Raw genomic sequence first — 17,559 nt, 5'->3', positions numbered from 1 at the left:
GCCAGAATCTGGTCTGGTGTATATACCCTGCATTTGGCTTGCTGTTGCACAACCAGTTTGCTCACCAGGAGTCCCTTGTTAGCGATGCCAGAGACAGAGTAAAACGTTGGCTTATATTCCCTTCCATCAAAGCCAAAGAACACTGTAGTTCTGTCAGCAGAAGAGTTACAGACAGCTCCATTTGCTACTTCAAGCGTAATACTCACACACTGTTGTCTGTTAACGCGGCACTGTTAAAAGCATTCTAACCAAATGCAGCATTCTCAGTGTGGTATTTCTGCCCGGCTGGCACATGTACCGATAACAGAGCTGGCCTATAAAAAGGTCAATGCTGATGGTGAATACATGGGTGGTCTTCTACAATGCCAGATTTGTTTTGGTCTTGCACTGCTCTCTACAGCTCTATACACTTGCTATTGGAATGTCACTCATGCCTGTTAACATAGAGCAGTGGGGTTTAAAATGTTTGTGCCCAAAGCACACCAAAGGACACGTCAAAATCTCAAGCCTACATGTATTTAGTATATCCATGCTAAATAGCCTCTATACTGTATGTGTTATCACTCTTAGTAATGCCAAAGAACACATTTTAAATGTAACATTTTCACCCATAGTGTAGTATGCCCTCTATAGATGCCAGGTTGAAAGTGGTTAAAATATATATATTTGGATATTGTATAGAAACTTCGCTTCCATATTGGGAAATGGCCACAAAGTACTGTTATATTAAAGTAGAGATATAGTGGAGTTCTTGGGCGGTTCTCAAGAACGCACGAAAGGACTAACGCATGCACGTATAATGACGTACACTCACATGCAGAGATTTGTGTAATTTATAGAAGGATTATCTCTCTGCCAGCCCTCCCACCTTGTACCCTGTCGAGTCTCTTTCTCACCTCAAGTTTGTCATCATTCGCTCATGCTACGTACAGTTTCTGGACGTAAATAGAAAAATAATTCTTCCTGTGTTCAGTGGCCATTTCTGTATTGCTGTTCTATTCTAACCCGATATATGACGGCTTGCTATAAGTCACACATTGCGAGATTATAGATCTCCTGATTTATTTTCAATCCGCTATGGAGTCAAAGTCGTACACGTTAGTCAGACACGTCACCGCAGTGATTTGTTCTCCGCCTTTGACCCATCTCTTGGAGCGGTGAGCCTCAGCGTGCGCCACGCTCGGGAATCATTCGTTGACCCCCAATCCAACCCATTGATGCTGAGTGCCAAGCAGGGAGGCATTGGGTCCCATTTTTACAATCTTCGATATGACCCGGTCGAACCCCCGGCGGACACTCTAACCACAAGGCCACTCTCTGAACATAAATGAGGCATTACACACCCCTGCCTGCCTTTCTTCCTCTCTCTTATTTTTTCTGCCTACCACCCACCCTCTCTGGGGTCAAAGATATGAGTCAGGAAAGTGTTCTGCAAAATGTGTGTGAGTCGTGGGTGTCAAGTGTTGACCTGTGGGTCAGTGTATGTGACCCCCATCCATCCACACGCACACACACACACACACACACACACACACACACACACACACACACACACACACACACACACACACACACACACGCAGCAATGTGAAATAATAATTTTAGAAAAATAAATGACTGAACGTCATGCTCAGACAGCCATTTGTGAATAGATCAAATAGCATGTGTAAGCTAACATTGGCCCGTTACCACTTGTGTCTAAAGTTAACAGTGGGCTTCCCACAGATGTTTTCATAGAGTGGTGTTGTGGTGGAAATACCACAGGTAAGACCACGGGATTGGGTAGATAGACATTCTCAGCTGCGGTGTGCAGAATTGATTCCCACCCCACTGTGCGTGTCTGTCGCTGATGTCGGCTGGAAACCCTGTATATCCGAAACGGTTCCTTCTTCATTATTATTTAAAAAAAAGGTTTTAGTGAAGAAATTATAGCAGGTCATTTTACATGGGCTATTTTCACTCCTTTTGTGTGACACACTTATTACCGGAGTAGAAAAATCCATTAAAAGTTGAAATATGGAGCTTTCTGTCCGACAGCAGTTGTGTTTCTGTGTCAGTCATAGTGTGTGAAAATTGTAGCGACGGTGGTAGTATAAAGAAGCAGCTGTCGTATCCTAACGTCACTGTTCTAATCAAAGTGGTGGTTGAGACCTCAGGATGTTGCTGTTCCACTGTCTGGAGCAGGTGTTTATTTTAAAGGCCCTTGTAAAAGTGTCTCTGGAAGACGCTGTCTGTATTGAAGCCAGACCCACATATCGGTTTGGCACATTATGGCCGCAATTATGCTGCCGATGTGTCCTGATTGTAACCACTTTCAAACGGGGATAGGCCTATACCAGTTTTTGGGAACTGGACATTATAGGTGTTTTTTCATTTGTTTAAAAGAAATAGCAGATCTACAGGCTCATTAGTTGTTGTTATTTATTAGTGTGTATTTATTTTACATATAAAAAAAAACTCATGAAATCTACATTTCAAATTGATTGGAAAATGTTGCATTTTATTTTGGACAAAATATTGGTCAAAGTATTGGCAATCGGGTGGTTGTTGGACTGTTGTTTTAAGACTAACAGACTTGCCAGGTTGACAGGAACAGGAGACGAGATGCAGCAGGACAGAGTCAAGTCCATGGGGCACATTCCAGCTACAGTGTGCCCACCAGACAGTCTCTGCAACAGGCAGACAAATGCTAAATGCTTTTGGCGCAAACAATGTGAATGTGCCCTGGAACTTATTGAGATTCTAAAAGTAGTGTTGCAGTGCTATTTCTGAAGTGTGTGTGTGTGTGTGTGTGTGTGTGTGTGTGTGTGTGTGTGTGTGTGTGTGTGTGTGTGTGTGTGTGTGTGTGTGTGTGTGTGTGTGTGTGTGTGCGCGTGTGTTATGACGTGTGCGTGTGCAGAAACCCAAGTTGAAAAGGAAATGATATTTAATGGAGGTTTGCTCCATATGTTCCTCTCTCTCTTCCTCCCCCTCGCTCCATCTCCTGATCACAAACGGCTGCTAGTGGAGCTCATCACAGCGCTCGTGCAGCGACTATTAACAACCATCTATTCTCAGCCTCCTGGCTCTAATAATAGCAGGCCGTAATGGAGCTACTGTCAGAGGTCCAGACGGACACAACGGACAGCTGGATGCTGTGTTCTGATGTTCTGATAGTAAGCTGTCTCCATCTCCGGAGACATTACGATTCAGGCATTTAGCAGACGCTCTTAATCCAGAGCGACTTACATTAAGCAAGAACAAAAAGCATGGCAATACATCATATACATAAAAAATTGTTATCATTAATCACATTCTCTGCCTCTCCGTCTCATTAGCAAACGGACAATATGTTTTATTTCCGGGGGGTGTGGGGATTGCATGCTAACCTAAAACCTAAAAAAATCCAATATACGTTTGGAGTCTGCTGCGCATATTGCAGGTGATCTCTTACAGCATATCTCTCAATTTTTTTGTCTTGGAACGATCGGATTGTTTGAGTTCCTTGACTGATGCCCTGTGAGCTTCTCCCTGAGAAGGAGGGTATAGCCGGTCTGAAGTTGGACTTTAAGCCGCGTTTCTGGCACAGATAAGACACTTATCTCTTCCTCTTCCTTCGAGTGTGTGTCAGTGTTTGAGTGTGATTACATTACACGCTTCGAGTTATCATAGGCTATCTGGCTCATGGTCTGAGTGTGAATCACTAATCTCCTCGGCCGACCAGTAATTGAGTGTCAGTGAGAGGTTAGGTTTTGTCTGTAGTGGCTCCACAATGACAGGGCACCACGGAGCCATGTGACTGGGCCAGTGGTATATATGAGGTAAAGTGCTGCTGTGTTATCCAAATAGAAAGGACAGAATCATGAGCGGATTAGAAGCTAGCATGAAATGATAGGGTATGTAATAAAACAAATAACATACTGTACACACGCACACTCACGTACGTACGCACACACACACACACACACACACACACACACACACACACACACACACACACACACACACACGCACACACACACACACGCATAAACTGTGCCATGTGTGATTGTCCCCTTGTTTTTTAAGGACAATGGCGTGTAATCTAATCTAGTCATTTGTGCTTGTTTACTGAGAGCCGGTCTGTTATTGAGAGGATACTGAGGTGCTGCATGTGACTCCATGCAGGTCAGTGTGTTCTCTGTCATCATGCTACCCATGCTACCTCCATCGTCCTCCAAACTGGAGAACGCCAGCACTATGGATTTACATCTCATCTCATTTGATTTAACTTGTTTTACCCTTCAATCCTTCAAAACCACACCGACCCTGGCATCCCTAATTTAGGTAATGTTTCAACATGTTCTTTAAAAAACAAGATTTTAGTTTTTGGGTTTTTTTATCGTCAGAATTTGTGAAAATAGCAGATCTACAAGCTTACAACACATCAAGTGCACGCTTGTAATATTATTCATTTTCTCTATTTGTTGTACAACGCAGTAAATAGTGGTTGAGTGGTTGAAATAGCTGTTATACTCAATACACAAAGTTTTGAGTATTTAGCATTGAACTGCTGTCCTCTAGAACTATGCTTACTCTACAAACAATTTTCAATCAATCAATCAATCAATATCATGTGATGATTGTGGTGTTCGTACTAGTAGTTTTTGGACCATGATAATCTGTCCAACTCCATTTTACTCATGGATTAAAGTTCTTCTCAGTCACCACAACTGATTCCAGTCATTTTTATAAGATGAAAGCATATCGGAATATCAGTCAAACCAGAATACACATTCAGAAGCATCTTCCATAAAGCCCTAATGGTCTCAGACATTTCATAAAAGCAACGATTAAAGCCTCAATCTGCAAGTAGAACATACGTTTATAGCGACAATACCTAAACATCATATCATAATTCTTATTGTGCTAATTGTTCAGGAAACTCAGACCTAGTGTGTGTGGGGTGGGAGGGGGGTCTTTTCACCCTGTTTAACAAATCAGAGATTAAAGACTTGGCCTGACAAAACTTTTCAGTCGTGAGATTTGATCTTCCTTTTAATCCTGTAGTGTAGAAGCGCATTCAGCATGGGGGGAGAGGGGAAGGGGGGGGGGGGGTTGTGCTAACCTCTGGTGAACCCTCATGCATGACTATCTACAGAGTCAGTCTCCAGGAACCCTTTTTTTTACGATTTGATCGGCAAGGGGCGTACCGTACCGCGAGGGTTTATCCAAACGGGAATGTCCCTCTGCTGTGTCTCACTGAGTCTCACCTCACATCTGTCACCACTGCTTGTCACCGGGCGTCTTTTGAGATGAGTCTTTTGATGTGTTCCTGCGCCGTCGCCCACGCGAACGGAAGACAAAGAGAAAGAATGTGAACAGACAGCTTTCTTCACACACTGGGTAAGACTGTCAAACATTTAATGGTGGCTACGTATCGTCGCCGTAGAGTAGAAACCATGTCCAAACCCGTTACTTTTCAGGAAATGGGGGAAAAAAATAACCTGTTCTAATGGTTATGTAGTTATTGTTTAGTCACAAGCTCTTGTTGATGCTCTCCATTCATCAAACCCACAGACACACTTGACTACTTTCACATGCATTCACCTTAAAAAAAACTTAAAAAATAGGGCTAACAGGTTGGCAATTTTTGCCACTTTTGCAGCATTTCCGTCACTATTTTTGACAATCTTGTGCGACAAAGTACGGGCACTAATTTTAGGAAAAACATTACAAAATATATATGGAGATACAAGGTTTCCCGCCCAGACAGCAGAAATATGTCAAGTCTGTGTCTTACCAGTCACGACGTATTGCATATAGAAGAGTTGGCTTAGTGAGGAGGAGGCACTGAGCTGGAGAGCGCAGCCATCCCAGTAGACCACATGTTTTGTCTTTGTGTTTGTATAGGCATTTTGTGTAGACGTACACGTCGCTTTGTGTTGATACTATACTGCCACATATGCAGCCTGCAGCGTTGCTGGCTTTGATACTAAAGATATCCCCCATTGTTCGGCAACCGTCAGTCATCGCCTGCCGACGCGTCCAGGCAGACGTTTATTATTTCTGTTTGCGATCGCGTCTGGACAATTCCTGACGCTATCTGCAGCCTCCATATCTATGACAACACATGACATTGTCTGCAGCTCTTGTCTATTTTGACAGTGTACGCTTCTCTCCTTCCCCCTGATCGACAATATCCGATGGCCTCAGCGGTTCTTGGCCGAATTAAAACTCCCATGTCCCCCATTACCTCATAGTCCTGATGCGAGGGAGTGGGTTTAGGCCTTTGATGATACAGCGTTTTTGTCACATCCTTGTTGACCCAGTGCAATATCAGATACTGACAGGGCCCGCGCTGACTTGCACACCAAAGCACACCTCCCCCAACATCCCAACCAATAAAAGATCTGCAAATACAAACACTGGGGAAGCTGACAGAACAGTGGTTCCCAAAGTGTGGTCCAGGGGCCACCAGGGGCCCGTGAGCGGGATCCAAGAGGTCCCCAGCTAAGTTACGTAGTGGTACTTATTAGGAACCAAATGGTTCCTTGCAGGTCTGTAACTCTCTCTGGGAGTTTCAGGGGTCTGTCGCCTAATGCTTATAACAAACTGGGGGGCACTGAAAATGAAAGTTAGGTATATGGGTTAGGTATATGTCACCCCAACCTCTTGGGGTCATAGGTCACATTCAGCCTCGACCAGTCCTGCCCAGGCATTGATAAATCTGACACGAAATATAGTACTGAACACGGAGATATGATCACTCAGCTCACTCGCATTGTTGCGGACAGTGGACACAGCTAACTACTGACTACTGAGTGACTACTATTGGTAATATTACTTTAGTTAACATTGACCATGGATAGATCAAAAGGCTTACATGGTTGACCACTTGATACTTTCTAAATGTATCAGAAATAATGATTAATTGATTAACCTTTAGTACATGAGCATTATATATCATCTGATATTGAGAACATTGGTTCTAAATATCAGTTTTGATATTGATACAGTCTTTTTTTGTCAATTGCCCAGGACTAGCTTGTACCTCACTAGTCACCAGCTTGCTTTTCATAATTATCTATGGCTTTGCATAGAGTGGGGCAGCTGTGATTAGAAATCCCAGAGACGCCATGGGTTGTATAGCTTGTGTGTCTGTGTGTGTGTGTGTGTGTGTGTGTGTGTGTGTGTGTGTGTGTGTGTGTGTGCGTGCGTGTGCGTGTGCGTGCGTGCGTGCGTGCGTGCGTGCGTGCGTGCGTGCGATGGACTCTACAACTGCTCCACGTTCACACTGATTATTATGACCTCATGCTGTCAACAAAGTAGCTATTTTGGTTTCTACTATATCCGTCTTAATGGCACCAACTGTGTGTGTGTGTGTGTGTGTGTGTGTGTGTGTGTGTGTGTGTGTGTGTGTGTGTGTGTGTGTGTGTGTGTGTGTGTGTGTGTGTGTGTGTGTGTGTGTGTGTGTGTGTGTGTGTGTGTGTGTGTGTGTGTGTGTGTGTGTGCGTGCGTGCGTGCGTGCGTGCGTGCGTGCGTGTGTCACACCAGGCCGAATGAGGGATGTGTGTTCTCCATTATAGTAAATGGAAAAAATACTAGTATGCTTTGCAATTGAATATAGAGCAGGGGGCATGGAGAGCCAGGATGAAGGGGGGTTGGGCTGTTCCACTCTCTCCATCTTGGAATGCACCCCCAGCCCACATTTTACTCCAAGTCGGGATACCGAGTCGACTCCACTGCATTAATAGGCGCAGTGGAGGCACTCTTGGGAACGTAAATTAAAAAATATATATTATTAATACTTCAACCCAACATAGAGAAAATAGCCTATCTATAAGCTCCCTTTAAAAAAAGAAAATTCAGATTTCTTTTTTAAAATGTACTTCGTAATTTGCATTTCTGAATACTCTAATATATACTATATTTACATGAGTTTGTACTTTGTCCACAACCGCCAACCAACCATGTCTTGATGTGCACGTGCGTTTTGATACCTATTGCGAATGTATATTATTTGCGCATACATGTTATTTTCTGTCCCCCCCCACCCCCCCTCCGCAAACACACACACACACACACACACACACACACACACACACGCCACCCCCATATTACCCAGCATTAAAGTGCTTGGCTATTACATTCCTCTGTGATGGCTTAACAAGCTCCTGATTTGATTTAACATCCCAGGGCCGATAGACAAACGTTTCCCAGCGCCAGAGAAGGACGTAAGGGGATTGTAGTCGTTTCGCTGCCTCGGTCAAATCAAACCAAAGTGCTCAGAACCTTTTCGCCACAGCCCACGAAGCCATCCAGGGACATTCTTTACGAGCAATAATCTTCCCCGTCGCTCATACAGTTATAAACATTTAAGCCTAGTTTAATACTTCACCTCAAGTCAGTTTCGCTCGCCGTCGAGAACTGGTTGTCAGCCTAACAACGCGTTGTAACATTCTTATTCAAAGCGCTTTGTCTCATTGCCTCCGTGTTTGCCTCATTTTATTAATATTTTCTTTTAACACAATCAGTCCCGGTATTTCTTTCTCAAAATAGAAGCTTGGGGTGCCATCACAATGGCCTCTTTTACTCTGTAAAGCCCCCCCTTCCGTTCCAAGACATATTTTTGCTTGCTTACCTTTCTCTCGTTACGATAAAAATCGCTAAATAATCCCTCGTGTTCATATTTTGAACGAGAGGCTGCAGGTCAGAAGTCAGAAATAAAGAGCTTAGTATATCCATCTGATCAAAAGCACTTGGAATGGGAAATGGGAGAAATGGAATAGGTAGAGTCAACTTAATTCAAGAGGCAGATGCCAAAAATTGTTTTTATATTTAAATGTAATATTCTTTAGGGGCATGTCATGTGATCTACCTGCACAGCCTTTGTGATCTACTGGTAGATCACGATCTACCTTTTGGGCACCCCTGAATTATAGAGGATACAGATTAAACAAGTGAAATTGGAAGTGATGACACAAATAAATGAGCAGACAAAATTGGAACTGGAACTCAATCGAAACCGAAGCTGATAAATAAATGTGTACTCTCTCCCGATTAGCAGAACTGTTGTCACCTACCTGGAAATAATGTTTTGTTATCCAAGCAGGAGAGACAGGAAGACTCCTGTGACTGAACAAACTCTATAGCAAAGATTACTACCAGAATGTAGTACTTTAACCTTTTAGCAAAAAACATGTTGTTTTAACCAAAAACATATCACTTTTGGTGAAAACCGTACCCGGACCGATTATTTTCTGTCCACACCAAATCACAGCCCAAAATAGGCGATCTACAAGCTCGTGGATCAGCTGTCTTTGCCGAATGTTCCCATGCTGGGGTGCTTAAATGAACCCTGAGTATTCCACTGTGTACACGAGGTTGAGTTTAATCACGCCCTCGTACTCTGAGTCACGTGTATACAGTGGTGCAGGTGCACGCATGAACTCACTTCCATGAATGAGTACATGCATACATGTGTGCACAACCGTGCACGCGCACATTAATTGTGTGTGTTCTTTTATTAGGTGTTTGGGTGAGGGGTGGGAGCTCGCCTGGGACATACATGCAAGGATACACATTATTTGTGTGTGTAGAGCTTATCTGGGGAAAGGTAAATACATGTTAATGCCCAAACTTGCCTAAGGTCAGGGAGGTTTGTATCTCTCCAACACGCACGCACGCACACACACACACACACACACACACACACACACACACACACACACACACACACACACACACACACACACACACACACACACACACACACACACACACACACACACACACACACACACACACACACACACACACACACACACACACACACACACACACACACACACACACACACACACACACACACACACACACACACACACACACACACACACACACACACACACACACACACACACACACACACACACACACACACACACACACACACACACACACACACACACACACACACACACACACACACACACACACACACACACACACACACACACACACACACACACACACACACACACACACACACACACACACACACACACACACACACACACACACACACACACACACACACACACACACACACACACACACACACACACACACAAGCCCAGTCAGCTGGATGCTGTTAGACCACAGCAGTGGGAGGTTGTAGAGGAGGGAGTCGAGGAATGCAATCTGAACACCTTCACTCTGCCCTATTCACCTTGCCTGTGTAGTCCTGCAGGAATGCCATTAGCTAAGTGAGACTGAGGGGGCTTTGTGTGTGTGTGCGTGTGTGTGTGTGTGTGTGTGTGTGTGTGTGGGTGTGGGTGTGTGGACATAAATAAATGGTTAAAATGTACGTGTGTGGAATCTACATCATGGGGGAAGGGTTAAAAAAGCATTGAAAACATTGTCATGTTACTTAAATATGTTCTTGAACTCCATTTTCTCTCCACTCCACTCCATTCTGTGTGTGTGTGTGTACGTCCGTGTGTCCGTCCATGTGTGTGTGTCCGTCCATGTGTGTGTGTCCGTGTGTGTGTGCGCGTGCGTGCGTGTATACACATCTATATATCAAATGAGCATTGGACAGCAGCTTTAATGTCGTAGCTTAAGTAGGCACCGACTGAGGTCTGATTGAAACCAGATGTCATTGCACAGACGCCTTAAATACACACACATACTGTACACACACACAGACACACTTACACACACACGCACGAGCACTCAAACACACACACACACACACACACACACACACACACACACACACACACACACACACACACACACACGCATGTGTACGGCACATTGTTTCAATGTTCTTCGACTATTATCTGGCTGCAGCTGCTGTGCTTTCTGCCAGCTGCTTCTTCTGACACAGAGACACTAGCACACAGCAACAAACATGCTCAGTGTCCATTGGACTGTCACATCATCACAATGACCCTCTGGGAGTATACAAATAGACTTCTATTGTTCCGCTAAATGAGCACTGAGACTCTCATGGGCGTAGTGCTCATTACTACCTCTGGAGTCGTCTCATTAGGCTACAATAGAGGGGTATACAGGCATTAGTCTGACACCCTAACCCTAACCGCAAGCACGACGCAACGCATGTCAGACCAACGCATGTCGGGATCAACGGCTGATTTGCGCATGTCAGACTTTTGTTGTGTCAGATAAGCGTGCTCACCCCCAATAGAGCAGTGCTTCGCAAACATGTTCGTGCCAAGGACCCCCAAATTGATCTTAAGTTCTTGCATTAGCCAACATATAAATGCAATAACGTGGTTAGAAAGGGATAGTGATGCTGTATTAACTGCTTTCGCTGGGGGACCCCCTGGAACCACCCCAAGGACTCCCACTTTGAGAACACTGCAATAGAGCTTCTCCACGGTCTGGCTCATTGATGCAGTAATCCTCTCCTCTGTTCATTTAACCTTCACTCTGAGAGTGTACAGAACGGATTGAGCGATGGATTAGATGTGGCGTTCATATTAATAGGTTACTTCTGAGAGAGAGACATTGTGTGAATTGTTGTGATTTAAGCTTTGGCGTATAAATTAAAAGTTAAGGCCTGCAAAGCTCCTACTGTTTATTGCAATTCAACCGTTTGGCACACTTGGGTGTGCGTGCAGTGGCAGTGCGCTATCCTTCTGACGCAGTACCGTCGCTAGACATACGCACATGCCGAGGGGGAGGTCAACAAAATGTGGCAAAAAAGGCTATGCCGATCCTCATAATAATAATTTTCTCCGTGGCTCCGCTGCTTAATGACGAGCGCCTGTGTGTGTGTGTGTGTGTGTGTGTGTGTGTGTGTGTGTGTGTGTGTGTGTGTGTGTGTGTGTGTGTGTGTGTGTGTGTGTGTGTGTGTGTGTGTGTCGTGGAGTTGCATCACATGCATGCTGCTCAGGGCTGAAGCAGCCCGGTCTAGCAGTGAATGAAGTGTTATTTAGCACTGACGCATTGTGAGCTTTGTGAGATCGGCCAATTGTGATGAATAAAATAAAATAAAACAATTCCTATCACACAAAGATTTGATGGCCCCCTTGTAGTAACTCTTAGGACCCCCTAGGGGTCCCACAACCCCTCTTGGAGACCAATGGTTTCGAAAAACGCATAATATCTGTTATGAATGTTTGTGGCTGTATTTTCCACTCCAGCATGTTTCACCACTGTGACAATAGACATTCTGGCAGCCAACTCTATACATAATTGCATACTGTATCACTTGCATTGTGCTGTAGTGATGTAATCAGGTCCCATGCAGCCGCTGGGACTATATCAAGATTTGAACTTTACTTAATTGATAGTTCCCTTTAGTGAAACCGCGTGACGCGTGTAACCATTTGGTTACATTTCTACACACTGTGGACAATGTATATATACTCTTGGCTTCAGGATTTTCACAGGGACTATGGGTGAGTTCAGCACTCCACTTGACATTGACGATGCACATCAGTGTCCTGTAAGTTGACTGTCACAGAAAAGTACCCTTCATTTTCCTTAAAAAAGCATTCTAAAATACCCTTTCTTTTGGAAATGTCTCAATCTTCTGGCTAAGGTCGTATTGTACAATAATGTGGAAAAATCCCATCCAGCTGGCAACCTAAAGGAAAACCATAAATGTATTTTTGCGTTTTTGCTATTTGGCCCCGCTCCCGTGTGGAGGAGATGTAGTGTGGTTTAATATGGCAGTTCACTCCCTTCCACTTACACAACTGTTGTCCCAGCTCTGTGCCTGCAATGGTCAGCGAATAACCCACACCTACGCACGTCGCATACACACACACGCGGGCATACGCATACACTCGCACGCGCGCGCGCACACACATGCACACAGACACACAGCATCCTCCAGAGTCCAGTGAAAACAAAGCCGAGTTCTGCCAGTACAAACAGGGTCCATTGTTATAGTGTGTGTAGCGCTCTGTGGCCTCCGCATGGCCGAGGCCGCCATCTCTCTCCCGGCTCGTATCCCCTGCTCCCTGCGGCGCTTTCCTGGGCTCTCGCCGCCAACGGTGGCACAGATCCATTTTGTTCTTTTGCTAAGTTAAAATAAGAATGGAGAGAGAGAGAGAGAGAGAGAGAGGACTCATTTGCTCCGACCATGTCATTATAACTGAGGCTACAGAGTGTGATTTATGTGGGCTTCCTCGCCCCTCCAGAAACTCCTCTTTCTCTCTTTCGCTGCTTCACTTTTTATTGCTCGGCTCCCTCGGTCTCATACTGTATAGTGCGGTTTGCGGAGTTTGGCTTCAGGAAGGTCTTTTCGCTTTTTCACAATTATATTTTTAGATGAAGTAACGGTCCTGTGTACTGTACAAGATGGCTGCCGAGTCCCCACTTTGGGGAGGCAAACATGATGGATGATGGGAGGGGACAGAAGGGGCAGTTTGAGGGCACTTGGAATGGGTTTTTAACACTGTGTGTGGACAAATGTGCGGAACAGAGTTATTCAAGTGTGCGTGCGTGTGTGCGTGAGCTTGTGTTTCTGTGCATTGTTGCAGTGTGTGCATACGGTACGTGAATAAGTTGCATTAATATCAGAGAATGCGTTCATGTGACTGCTGCATTGTGCACCCGATACACATTGTTACCCAATATGCATTGTTACTGCATTGTTACAGCGCGTGCGTACGTGCGTGCATGCGTGTGTGCGTGCGTGCGTCGGGGTGTGTCTCTACTCTCCAACAGCTTGTGTTAACCTTACATGTGTCACATCCCAGCGTCTCCCAGCTGTGACCCTGGGCTACATGTGCAGCCAATTAGGGCCAATCAGAGGGCTGTAATCAGGGCGGGGCCAGGGGGGTTGGTGGCAGAGCAGCAAGTGGGGGGGGGGGGGGGTCTTAACCCATGATTAGTGTGTGAGACCAGGGTTTCTCAAACAATGGCTTGGAACACTATTTTGAGTCCCATGTTGTATCACAATTTTTTCTACTTATAAAAGCATATGATTTCTCAGAAATCCCTACCTAAAAAAATAAAGCTTCTGAGCCTGTCGATCTGCTATTTTCACTACTTTTAAAAATAATATAAGTGGTTTATATTATCATGTATTTTGTACGTTTGCGGGTCCTAAGTGAGGCGTCACCGAAATGTAGCTTTCCTAGTCAGGTTTTACCTAGTCAGGCACCAGATGAGTGAGGTTTTACCTAGTCAGGCACCAGATGAGTGAGGTTTTACCTAGTCAGGCACCAGATGAGCGAGGTTTTACCTAGTCAGGCACCAGATGAGCGAGGTTTTACCTAGTCAGGCACCAGATGAGCGAGGTTTTACCTAGTCAGGCACCAGATGAGTGAGGTTTGCCACATAATGGTAAAATAATGGTAACACCACTGCCAAGACCTTGAGAGTGAGAGCGTGACAGGAGCACAAAGTGTTTTGTATGTGACTTGACATTATCTTAATTGACAACAACAACAAAAAGACAACCATCTGGTACTGTACTTCATAAAACGTTTTAATAAAGCAGGCATCATCCACAACGACTATTTGGTTCTGCCAAACGCCTTGCAGGACAAGCAGAGGAGAAAGCTGGAGCTAGATTCAGCAGGACTCTTTGAAGTCTTAGAGATTCAGTAAACCAGGCTTATTGTTTTTTTGTTTTGTTTTATGCTCGGCTTGTTTGAAGTTACTGTATGATCTACACTTCTAGAAGTTTCCACTCCGTAACGTCTCGGTTCCATCTGCTGAGAAGGCCCCATTCTACTGTAAGAGCCAGGTTGCCACTTGTGAGAAGTATTTGCCTACTGTGTGTATTAAGGTCCTTACACTGACCTTAATGCACTCATTGGTAATGCCTCATTCATACAGGTTGATGCTTTTACTTGTGGTGAAAAATCAACCTTGTTTCATAAAGAAATGACATGGGTTTATCAACCTTGTTTCATAAAGAAATGACATGGGTTTATCACTGCATAATATTTACCTTCCGTGTGGATGATGTATGCATGACATGAACAACAGTTTGAAGTCATGCAAAAAGAATCAGACGTAACAAACAGCCTGATGTTACGTGAGGATCTTTAAAGGATTGATCTCAGTGCAAACAATTGAGCAGGGTCTCTCAAACCTGTTAATGTGAAGGACCCTCACTCTGTGGAACCAATAGACCCATATGGGTCCTATTGGTTCGAGTTGTACTCTCTCAGAGTTACAGACCTGTAAGGGTCCATTTAGAACCCCTTCAAGGAACCACTGCAATGGAGCATTTATTTGCACAACCAAGCAAGCATTATTTACATGGAAACGCCAATGTTTGTGTAATGTGAAGAGATTTTTCCCCTTTCTCACCCTTAATCACTTGCAAGCATCTGAAATTGTCATTAGTACTGCTCTGCTAATATCAGCCAAAACTGCCTGCCCTTTTTTTTATTAGTCCAGAGTTATAGAGCGTCGCAGTCCCGCCCCCTCGAGAGACCCGGAAAAGAAATCGCCGTTCATTTTCCTCACTTTTCAAAAAGTATTTATTTAAAGACGTTTACGCTGCGGACGAAGCCAACTCTTGTCGTGACAAATCATGACAATAAACACAATGTTTTGGGCCAAACAAAGAATTAGAAAGTAGAAAAAAAACATTTTTTTGTTGTTTTTCTTCTTTGTAATTATTTGTTTGGTCCAAAATATTGTGTTTGTCATGATTTGTCACGACAAGAGTTGGCTTTGTACGACGCTTATACGGTCTTTAAATAAATACGTTTCGAAATGTCTATGGGAAAAATGGGAAAAATGGGCCTGGCGTCGTCATGAAAGGGGGCGGGACTGCGACGCTATAGTATAGAAAAGGAAGGAGGGTAGGAGGTTAGGAGGACAGAGAGACAGTGGGCAGACAGGCAGATGGGGGGTGCTGATAGTCTCACCAGAGACACCTGGCGATATTATCGCCAGTTTGTTGTCATAGGCAAACATTTTCAAAAGTTATCCAAAATGTTTAAAAATACCACATCTACAAGCTCACAACATCACGCAATCCAACCAAAAAAACGCTGATCGGCATCGGTCGTGCTCTATAAATCAGCTGCAGTCTGGCAGGACAGACACAAGCACGGTGACCAGGATTTGCGGTCCTGAGCTTCCAGAACCACATGTGAAGAGAGGGGGCAAGAATGTATAGCCATGGTGCATTGTGGGTTTGTGTCTGGGGGAAACTCTCTGACTCACTCGCAGGACACTGTGAGGTTTGGGGGGAGAGGAGAGGGAACGGCAGCACAGGGTCAGGAGGAGTGTGTGAATCAGACGTGACGCTGTCTACTCTATACTCTATGTGTGTGTGTGTGTGTGTGTGTGTGTGTGTGTGTGTGTGTGTGTGTGTGTGTGTGTGTGTGTGTGTGTGTGTGTGTGTGTGTGTGTGTGTGTGTGGCCGCGTGTGTGTGGCCGCGCGTGAGTGTGTATTTTAGCTTCATACGTATAAGTCTAGAAGTATAATAACAGCGTGGCTTTCCTGTACAATCATTAGCTTTCAATTGTACGTTTCCTGTTTGTCAAGGAAGTTGAGAGACAAAGTCTGCAGTATACACTCAACAAACATCCCCATGTCACCGCGAAGAATGTTAGAGAAGACATCTGAAATCGCTGCAGTATGGTCAAACCAGAGTAATGTAGTAAGAGAGTGGTGACACGCTTTGATCTCACCGCAAAGCGGGTGCCTATGGGCGATAGTTCCAAACATTGCTCCTATGGATGGAACTATTCCATTGAGATAGAATGAGCACTTCGGCATTCCATTGTTACAATGAGGAGTGTCATTACTCTCTTACTAGATTACTCTGGGTCAAACTATAGAATTTACTTTGTTGAACGCCATCGGTGTGTGAATGAATGGGTGAATTCACCCATTCATTCATTAATGCACTTAAAGGTCACTTTATAAAAAAACATTTTTGTTGGCATATAACAGAACAGGAGAGAAAGAACGTACTGATAATAAGCTTAATCACCCTCCTATTTCTGTCTTTGCTTTTCATTTCCTCCTTCCACTACCAATCCCCCCCCTCCTTTCCTTTTTCCACATCAATCTTTCTCTTTCAAGTTCCAAAGAAGTCGCTGGAGGAGCCGTCCAGAGCCCCGCCGTACCCCCCACCGTACCCCCCACCGCCCAGTGCCCATGACCCCAACGTGGTGGGAGACGGTGCCCCCCCGGAGGGGACCATAGTCAAAACCTCTGACGCTGTTCCAGGTGAGCAAAACAATGCACGCGCACACACACACACACACACACACACACACACACACACACGCACGCATGCACACGTTGGTATTACTATACTTTGCACACGTTGGTATTACTATACTTGTGGACAGTTTAGCACGGCAATTTTGTACCGGTAAATGTGATTTTTACCATGTTTCTTTCTTCTTCTTTTTTGTGTGCCATTAAAGTGTTTGTGAGCTTGTAAATTAGATCAGCTATTTTCAGTCTGCGACTCTGACGCACGACTAACTCTAACCTCTAAACCTAACTAACCTCTACAATAAATGACTCAATCTAATCCTAACCTCAACCTGAAGCTTTTAATTGTAAGCCTAACTCTCACAATGTCCATTTCTCAAATTCTAATTTGTGTGGACGTTTAGGGCTCACAC

General features: G+C 44.5%; 1 protein-coding gene across 3 annotated transcripts in view; it reads left to right on the top strand.

The window, feature by feature from the left end:
- Positions 1-17,559, top strand: part of eva1aa (eva-1 homolog A, regulator of programmed cell death a) — a 103,514-nt gene that overhangs the window by 71,214 nt on the left and 14,741 nt on the right. For all 3 annotated transcript variants that reach the window (XM_080790528.1, XM_080790529.1, XM_080790530.1), the window contains one exon: positions 17,006-17,152. In XM_080790528.1, coding sequence (XP_080646654.1) covers positions 17,006-17,152 — 147 coding nt within the window. The remainder of the gene's footprint in view (positions 1-17,005; positions 17,153-17,559) is intronic.

This window comes from Protomyctophum bolini, assembly GCF_963924005.1.
Source record: "Protomyctophum bolini genome assembly, chromosome: 19".
NCBI lineage: Eukaryota > Metazoa > Chordata > Actinopteri > Myctophiformes > Myctophidae > Protomyctophum > Protomyctophum bolini.
The sequence above is the reverse complement of the archived record's forward strand: the minus strand, read 5'-3'. Positions and strand labels throughout refer to the sequence as shown.